General features: G+C 49.9%; 2 protein-coding genes across 5 annotated transcripts; one reads left to right on the plus strand and one right to left on the minus strand.

The window, feature by feature from the left end:
• Nucleotides 1-134: 134 nt before the first annotated feature.
• Nucleotides 135-3,093, plus strand: BLOC1S3 (biogenesis of lysosomal organelles complex 1 subunit 3). Of its 3 annotated transcripts, none has more exons than XM_033127571.1 (2): nt 135-492; nt 879-3,093. In XM_033127571.1, the coding sequence occupies exon 2, from the start codon at nt 888-890 to the stop codon at nt 1,488-1,490; it is 603 nt and encodes a 200-aa protein (XP_032983462.1). In that variant the 5' UTR covers nt 135-492; nt 879-887; the 3' UTR covers nt 1,491-3,093. The 3 variants fall into 3 exon arrangements, with proteins under 3 accessions (XP_032983462.1, XP_032983461.1, XP_032983463.1); XM_033127570.1 differs by having other exon boundaries at nt 143-440; XM_033127572.1 differs by lacking the exon at nt 135-492 and adding an exon at nt 499-680.
• A 2,334-nt stretch (nt 3,094-5,427) lies between these two features.
• LOC117034534 (high mobility group nucleosome-binding domain-containing protein 3-like) lies at nt 5,428-7,632 on the minus strand. Of its 2 annotated transcripts, XM_033127574.1 has the most exons (2): nt 5,944-7,632; nt 5,428-5,902 (listed from the first exon to the last, which is right to left on the minus strand). In XM_033127574.1, exons 1-2 carry the CDS (start codon nt 6,176-6,178, stop codon nt 5,889-5,891), a joined length of 249 nt encoding a protein of 82 aa, XP_032983465.1. In that variant the 5' UTR covers nt 6,179-7,632; the 3' UTR covers nt 5,428-5,888. The 2 variants fall into 2 exon arrangements, with proteins under 2 accessions (XP_032983465.1, XP_032983464.1); XM_033127573.1 differs by having other exon boundaries at nt 5,428-7,632.
• Between the last annotated feature and the right edge of the window lie 1,031 nt (nt 7,633-8,663).

Genomic DNA, 8,663 nt, shown 5'->3' on the forward strand with positions numbered 1-8,663 from the left:
CCGCCTACTCCCGCTTCCATTGGTGTTCCAGCCTAGCTCCGCCTTCTTCCTCCGGCCTCACTTGGTGCGCCGGAGAACCTGAGAGACTGCCTTTCCGGTTTCCTGGTCCTCGAGCATTGCCATTGGCCGAACCGCTGGTTACATGTGACATAACTCCTTTTTAAAATCCCTATTTGTCCACTTGCCTCGCGGCACAACCCGGAAGCGTCAGCCTAACCGCTTCTCTATTGGCCTTAGCTCCACTCACGTGACTCCACATCCTCCGTCAAAGCTGGTTCTGAAGACCTGCTTCCTGGTTGGAAGCCTAGCGGCCCATGGGATTGGCCAACTACGGCCCAACCTGCTGCCCTATTGGTTGGGGTTGCCATCCTCCTCCCTGCGTACGGACCTCGCACTTGACTGGGTAACGGATCTTGCAGGCTCGGAGCTTCTGCGACGCGGTATGATATCGCTACTTCCCGCCCCCACTAGTACACCCTCTCCAGAGTCCAGGTGGGCTGTCACCGCTTCTACTATAATCCTAGCACTGGTCCCTGAGCAGCTCAGGAGTCCGTGTGCTTCCGGGTGTGGTTTCTGCTAGGAGGCAAAAGCGGAAAGAACCCAGTTTGGGACTTTGGGAGCTCCGGCCTCAGAGACTTGATCGAGCTGGTCCTCAGTTTCCCTATCCGTACACTGAAGAGGTTGGTGTCCAGTAGCCCCCATCAATACCGGCAGGGAGGATTAGCTTCGTTTGCATAAAAGGAAACTGAGGCTCAGGCAGGGGAAGCAGTTAGCCACAAATCACTGAGTCAGTGGAAGGGCTGGGAATCCAGAACCTGCGCCTTTTAACCACGGCCGGGCGCCCGCCTCTCACGCGGTCGCTTCTCTTTTCTCCCTAGCTCGGCGCCATGGCGTTCCAGGGTCGTCGGCGGAGGCCGCCGCCGAGACCCGAGACTGTAGTGCGAGGTGAGGCGGCCGAGACAGACTCGGAGCTGTCTGCGTCCTCATCGGAAGAGGAAGAGCTGTACCTGGGGCCCTCCGGTCCGACCCGCGGTCGCCCCACGGGGCTGCGGGTGGCCGGGGAGGCCGCCGAGACCGACTCGGACCCGGAGCCGGAACCGACGGCCGCGCCGAGGGACCTGCCTCCTCTCGTAGTGCAGCGGGAAACGGCCGGGGAGGCCTGGGGAGTGGAGGAGGCCCCGGCGCCCGCTCCAGCGCGCTCGCTGCTGCAGCTCCGGTTGGCAGAGAGCCAGGCGCGGCTGGACCACGACGTGGCGGCCGCTGTGAGCGGCGTATACCGCCGCGCGGGCCGCGACGTGGCCGCCCTGGCCGGTAGGTTGGCGGCCGCCCAGGCGGCGGGGTTGGCGGCCGCCCACAGCGTGCGCTTGGCGCGGGGAGACCTCTGCGCACTGGCTGAGCGCCTGGACATCGTGGCCGGCTGCCGCCTGCTGCCCGACATCCGCGGCGTGCCGGGGACTGAGTCCAAGCAAGACCCCGGACCTCGGGCCTAGCCATGACCCACTCCCCGCCTGACTCTGAGCACTGGGGGCGGCCTTGAGACCTCTGGGACCTGGCTCTGTACCCCTTTTTGCTCCCTTCCCATCTGGCTGTCACCCTCAGGGCTAACCCCACCCCCTGGATAACGCCGTGTGTGCTGTGGGTGGGATAATGGTGCTCAGCCCCGCCCCTCGCATCTGGTTCCTCCCCCTCGGCCCTGGCCCAGCTCCCTGGTTCTGAGTCTGTGTCTGAGGCTTGGCTCCAGCCTGTGGGTAATTGTCCACTCCTTGATCAGTCTCTACCCTGGGGGCTCACTGTGCCCCATCTTTCCTTGTGCTCTGCCGTTCTGAGTTTGGTTTCTGCACGGAGCCGATTCAGGTTCTTTCCGCAGGAGCCCCAGGGTCTGCATAGATTCTCTTGTACCTTCCATCACCCCCTTGGCTCTGCCTCTAGTCCTAGCTACACTTCTGGAATTTTGTCCCCCTAGTCTGGGCCCTTTTTCTGTTCTCCAGGCATGGCCCTGGTTTCAGCTCCTAGTTCTAGTCCTTGCTCTGCCATCTGTCTCCTCCACTGGCTTAGCTCCTCCCCCAGGTTTGATCTCCTTTCCTGGGTCCAGTTGTACCCTTAGGATTGGTTTTGCTTCTTTTTGCTGTTCCCATCCTGCTTATACTACCTGCCTGATCCTGGGCTCCAGAGACCCCCCTACAGTTTCCTTCATCAGGCCCAAGATGGGGCCCAGATGCAAGAGGCCCTCCTCCCCACTCTTCAGGCCCAAGATGGCATCGCCTCCAGATCCAAGTAAATGTGTCTTCCGCACCCTCCAGGCCAAGGTGGCACTTTGTGCTCAAGCTCCAGATACAAGATGAGCCTCTTCCTGACTCTCCAGGCTAGTAGTGGCACTCTTCAGGCACTTAGGGCCCAATACAGCCTGCGTGGCACTTTGGGAGCAGTGTGACACCTCTTTGCAGATAAGTACCACACATGGTGTTTGCTCACTGTGTTGACCCCTGGATGGTAAGAGGACTTGGATTTCTGGCTCAGCCCAAGGTACGGGGTTAATTCCTTTTGTGTGCTCATCACCTGCTCCTCCTGGTCCCAGCTGTAGCCCCAGTCCCATTCACATTTATTCCCCTCCCCACTCTTCTCCGAACCTGAAGCTGAGTTGAGCCCCCAGGATGGAGAAGTGGAAAAGCACTCTATGGCATATTAATTAAAATGCAAAATAGTTACTGATATGGTCAGTTCCTCTTGTTTCCCACCTAAGCTGGGGGTGGTTTGGTTGGTGATTTCTCTAAGAATGGGGCTCCCAAGACAGGGATCCTTCCTGCCTAGCTTATTGAAGGTGAAGCTGTAGCTGGAAATCAGGGCCCCTAAAATGAATGAGAAGTGGGCTACCGATGAGAAAGGGTTTATTACTTTCCTAGACGCTGCATATGGGTTCTGCACTTAGTAGTAATCCAACTCCATTTGTATGTGAGGCCCAAAGACTAATCAGGACATGTTTTAAGTCCTCTTCAGATGAATTTAAATCAAGATGGCTCTCCATTAGGGAAAGTGGGAAGTTTGAAGTTTGATCTGAGGGTAGGGACATAAAAAACATTTTAAAAAATTACACTGTATAGTGGCATTACATTTCCATACCAAATCTCTGCCTAAAAAGTTTGCTGGTAAAGTCTGAAACTAGCAAGGTATGGTGGGTGTAAAGAAGGCCCAAAGATATCAGGGTGGCCTGGGATTGAGGCAGTAAAATAGGATGCCCAGAGACTCTTGGCAGCTTGAATGGGTTAGACGTGGTGGGTAGAGGTAAACCCTCTGAGCCAATGGTAGGAAAAGTTGCACCAGTGTCAACTAAGAAATAGTTTCCCATCCTCTATTTTAAGTTAAATGGCAGATACTGGGGTGTGACTGGGGATGGACTGACTGTCCACAGAAGGGAAAATGGACTCTCTGAGGGTGCTGGGGTCTAGGGAGATTGTTACTAAAGCTTTCCATTTTTTTAAATGCAGGGCAGTTGTTTGCCCAATGTACTGCTTTTGACAATATCTGCAGTTGTCTTGAGACAAATTGTCTTGAGGCTCTGTTCTGCAGTTGGCAACAAAAATGAATTAACTTGGAGGTACTCCTAGAGTCAACTCTAGTTTTTCTAAAGACTCAAGGCAAGGACTGGAAATTTTAATTCCTTTTTTCCTCCTATTTTCCTGCTAGCTATTTTTAAAGAATTGACAAGCAGTTTTTTTATTTTATTTTATTGGGGAACACTGTGCTTCTCCAGGGCCCATCAGCTCCAAGTCATTGTCCTTCAGTCTAGTTGTGGAAGGCGCAGCTCAGCTTCAAGTCCAGTCACCATTTTCAATCTTTACTTGCAGGGGGTGCAGCCCACCATCCCATGCGGGGATTGAATCAGCAACCTTGTTGAGAGCTTACGCTCTAACCAACTGAGCCATCCGGCCGCCCCGACAAGCAGTTTTTACAGTAAAACGCTGAGAGATTGTCCAGCCCAGCCAACCACATTATTTTGGATTTGCCTCTTTTTATCAGGGAGATTTTCCAACTCAGCAGAAATGAAAAGATTTCTATGTTCTGGGTTTGATGCAGTGTATCTTTGAAAAGCCAGTATGACACAGTCCCGCAAACATTTTGGGATCCCCACCTTCTTTCTGACGTTAGGCCAGTTCCTCATTGGTGGAAAGGATTCTGGGATCACTCCTATTAGTCCTTTGAATATGGGCCTCAACCTGTGTCATTTCATGCTCATTTGCAGGAAGGTCTGGGAGGGATTCTGGCCATCAGTTTCCCCAGTGCGGGGAACTTTCTCCAGGAAGCCTTGGCACATAACTACAGTATACTTACGGGTGGGAAGAACGTGCCTTAAAAGCCAGTCAAAACCCCTATGAGCATGGTTATAAATGGCCACTAATCTTTCTAACTCCCTAAATTTGGTATGAGCTTCTGAAGTTGGGAATAAAAGGGCTTTGCTGTTTGAAAGGACGTGAACTCTAGTGGGGTGCAGGATACTTTCACAAAGTACATTGCATGGGAAGGCCTGAAGCTGGTGGGTTTTGATTACAGAGCCCTGAAAAGGAGGAGTAGTCAGGGATGGCAAGGCTGGTGGAGCTTCTGCCACACTGTCCCTGCGATCAGCATTTCCATAGGTAACCTGTGTCCCTCGGGCCTGCAGATGAGGCCAGAGTGCTTTCTGGAATTCTTGCAGGGAAAGCCAAGTTAACGCTGGCAGCTGGGCATTGGAGGGGTTTTCTGGGAATACGGAGGAGTTTTAGGGATTAAAGGAGTTTGCTGAGGAAGTGAGGCCAGATTTTGGGAAGGGAGTTTTAAGGCAAGGGCCCAGAGACCCAAAGAGATCTTCTGGAGGGTCAGAAGCAGGGGGCAAGGGGACATCTAGGCATGTGGAGAAGGGGGATTTACGGTGGATGTGGATTTTAATTTTGTTCAGGATTTGTTTTTTAACATTTTTTTAAAAGATTATTTTTCTTTTTAATTTTAATGGGGAATACTGGAGAACAGTGTGTTTCTCCAGGGCCCATCAGCTCCAAGTCGTTGTCCTTCAGTCTAGTTGTGGGGGGCGCAGCTCAGCTCCAAGTCCAGTAGCCATTTTCAATCTTTAGTTGCAGGGGGCGCAGCCCACCATCGCATGTGGGAATTGAACCAGCAGCCTTGTTGAGAGCTTGTACTCTAACCAACTGAGCCCTTTTTAACCTTTTTAAGGGAGGCCCTAAGGCTAGTCAGAATGCTCTTTTGTATTCCTCTTTCAGTTTGATCTTAGGTACCAATAGACATTTGTTTAGGATGGGAGCTCTCTAAAATCTGTTTCAAATGTAAAAGTTTTTCCAAATGAAAGGATCCCTCAACTGGTCATTTGATAAGTAGGATTTTCTTTCTTTCTTTCTTTCTTTGTTTTTTTTGTTTTGTTTTGTTTTGTTTTGTTTTTGCAGGCAAGAAAACCTTTTATTTTAAACCACAAATAGTCAGCAGGTGGCCACAACTATCCATGTTTCATTAAAATCATATAAACATAGGTACAAAAGCACCACTGATTATTGCTCTAGAAAAACTGAGTGAAAAATTCAAATACGCACAGTAAAAACACCACAGTATGCACAGGACTAAATTTTTAAAGCAAATATATAGTATGCTGACTCAATTTTACACACAGCTTCCAATATTAAATTGGTATTTATTTTACTTAAGGATGATGGAAATTTCCAAAAAGTATGACTATGAGAAGGTAAAATGTCCATCCTTATATATTTTTGTATGCCAACTAATAGAGTCCTAAAAAAATTAGCATTTACAAAATACTCGGTAAAAATAGCTTTTAAAAGTTGTCCCAAAGAGGTACATAAAATCAACCCCAATTTTCCATGACAATTCATTCTCCCTCGTTATCTACAGATTCAGTTTTCTGTGCCTCTTCAGCTTTAGTTTCACCATTTTCAGATGGTGCAGTACCTTCCTTTCCAGCTTCCTGCTTTTCCTCCTCCTTCCCTTTAGCACCTTTGCTAATCTTTGTTCCATGTTCTTTCTTAGCAGATGTTTTTCTTGGTTTAGGTTCAGGTTTTGGTGGAGCCGGTTTCGCCGACAATCTGGCGGACCGCCTTGTGGGCTCCTGCTTAGTTACTTTGGATCCATCCTTGCCCTCTGTATTTTCTGGAAACTTTCTCTTCGGCATAATGACTATGTTCATGCAGCTAAAAAAGTAAAGCGACCGGTTTGAACTGCTGGCTCCGACGCTGGATGTTGCCGCTGCCGCTACAGCTCCTCACGCTCGGGGCACTGCGTCTCCCACCTGCCGATAAGTAGGATTTTCAAAAGTATTGTTGCCCAAAAACCGGGTTCTTGGTGTACACCACCGTGAAGCATTCAAGGACTCACCGAATAAGCCAAGTAAGCAGCAGATTTATTAAAAGAAGGACAGGAAAGTTTCAAGAAGGTGGGAGTAGGCCTGGAGAAGAGCCGCTGCTCTGAAGAACAATGAAACTTGGGAATTTATTTCACTGTAAATGAAGGCGCACAATGTTCAGGACTTAAGGGTGGCTTATAGGCGGTCTTAGGTGGGTCCTTGCTCACCACTCCTTCCCTTGCGCGAGGAGAGATTTTTGGCCCTGTTTGGTTCTAGTTGGAACTGTCATGGCGACAAGAGGTGGAGATTTCCCCGAACCGAAATGCTAATAACATTCTGACCCATTATCACCAGCTGAAGTTCTCCTTCAGGGATAAGACGGTGGCCTGGATCTGCTCTCAGCTACCAAAATCCAGTTCTGGCCGGCCTGGTGGCTGCACTTTTTCTTAAGAATGATCTCATCTACTCCCTCCTTTGTCTCCCCTTACCTCCTCCTTCCTTTCTTCCCCCTCTCCCCCCAGGACTTATTCTTTCTGCCTATGCCAACAGTATAGGCATTCCAACAGAGACTCAATCCAATAAACCTCATCATGGAAAGACCCAGAAGTAATTTTCCTGGATTAGAATACATTTTTACCATGGATGCAGGAGGCATCCCCAAAACGGGTACAGAAGAGGTGGCCCCCATGATACACAAGGTTGAAACTGCAGAACCAGGTCAAAATGGTCCTGTCCTGTTTCTAACAAGATGCTGAGTTGCATATCAGAGTCAACAGATAAAAACTAAAAGTCATGCAGCTGAAGCATGCACAGAGGAGAGAAATTTGACCTCCAGCTTACCCAGAACCAGAGTCTTTCCCAATCCCACGATACCAAAGGACCAGGAGGACATAACCAGAACTTGGAACACCAGAACCCTTTCAGAAGTGCAGGGTCTGTTGTTCAGGTAGATGGGTGCTGAAGCCCCTTGCCATACTCATACCTTACCTTAATGGCCAAGTTCCAAACTCTCCAATCAAAACCTGTCCGCTCAGCACTTCCACATACCAGCCTGTTGCCCCGAACCCTCAAACTTTGCCTTTAAAAACCTTTGATGAAAAGCCATTGGGGAGTTCGGGTTTTAAGTGAAAGCTTCCTGTTCTCCTTGCTTGGCGCCCTGCAAATAAAACGGCTTTAATTTCTCCATTGCAAACCTCCATCGCTGTTCAGCGGTTGGCCTTTCTGCGCACCAGGCAGGAAAACCATTTTTCAGTCCAGCTGGGTAACAAGGTCATTCCCAAAGATAGCGTAAGAAAGCGAAGACCCACATGTAGTAAACACTGTGTTTATGAAAACTCATGTTTTCAGTCTCCCACAAAAATGAGACACCTCCAATCACAGACCTGAAAATCTGTGACAACGGGCAGGCAATAATGAAGTAGGAATATGTCTCTATGCGTCCCCAAATGATGCAGGAGAGTTTGGATCGAGTGAGTGAGTGCCGGGATCCTGTCTCATGAGACCCAAGAATGGAAACGCGGACCCAGGAGAGGCAAAGAGTTTTCAAGAGGATAGTTTATTGAAAGCAAAGGGTCAGAGCTCCTGGGGGGGGGTCCCGAATGGGGGTGCCCAGTGACTGAGGCAAAAGCTCTTACTTTTATACCTTCCTTTGCCTGTTTGGGGAAGGGGAACTGTTGGAAGGAGGGAACTGTTTGAAGAAGGGAACTGACACCTAATGAAATTCATCTACCAGGTTTGTTCTGCTTGCCCATCCTGAAGGAATTAGCAAAGTAACCCTGTTGTGCGGGGTGTCAGGCAGGGTCTCAGCTCCTGCTCCCCACATAAGAACGCAGGATATGGTGAGGCCAAAAAGGAACACCCATGGAGCCATTGGTAGGGGAGTCATACCACTATGGTCTCACTGGGTTTACACGACTGCGACCTGCTGTCCGCTTTGCTGCCAACCGACCGACTCTCATCCACTCTCCTTCAGTTTCCTCCTCTCTCCTCCTCTCTCCTCGACTTCCCTCCGTAACCGCGGCAGTTATATTAGTGGCCAATGGCTCAATGGTTACAGCTGACGGCCAACCAGCCACAGCTGATGGCCATCTACTACCTGAGCCAGCACCTTTCCACATGAGGCCGAGAGCCTGGAAACTGCTTTTTGGGGCTCTGTCCCCACAAACCCACTCTTATCTATCAGATCTGCTCCATTTGTCAGGCCAAAAGGAATTTTATGATTAACCTCAAGGCTTTGTTACATTATGTCCTGGAGCGAATGAATGATTTCAAAACCTGGAGTTTTAGGATATGGCTGTCTTTTGTTTATCCCACCAGGGACCTCCCTGTC

Source organism: Rhinolophus ferrumequinum, chromosome 15, assembly GCF_004115265.2.
Source record: "Rhinolophus ferrumequinum isolate MPI-CBG mRhiFer1 chromosome 15, mRhiFer1_v1.p, whole genome shotgun sequence".
Classification (NCBI taxonomy): domain Eukaryota; kingdom Metazoa; phylum Chordata; class Mammalia; order Chiroptera; family Rhinolophidae; genus Rhinolophus; species Rhinolophus ferrumequinum.

Bases quoted from the DNA above. Each gene is read 5' to 3' on its own strand.
- BLOC1S3 (XM_033127571.1), top strand. From the start codon at position 888: ATGGCGTTCCAGGGTCGTCGGCGGAGGCCGCCGCCGAGACCCGAGACT.
- LOC117034534 (XM_033127573.1), bottom strand. From the start codon at position 6,178: ATGAACATAGTCATTATGCCGAAGAGAAAGTTTCCAGAAAATACAGAG.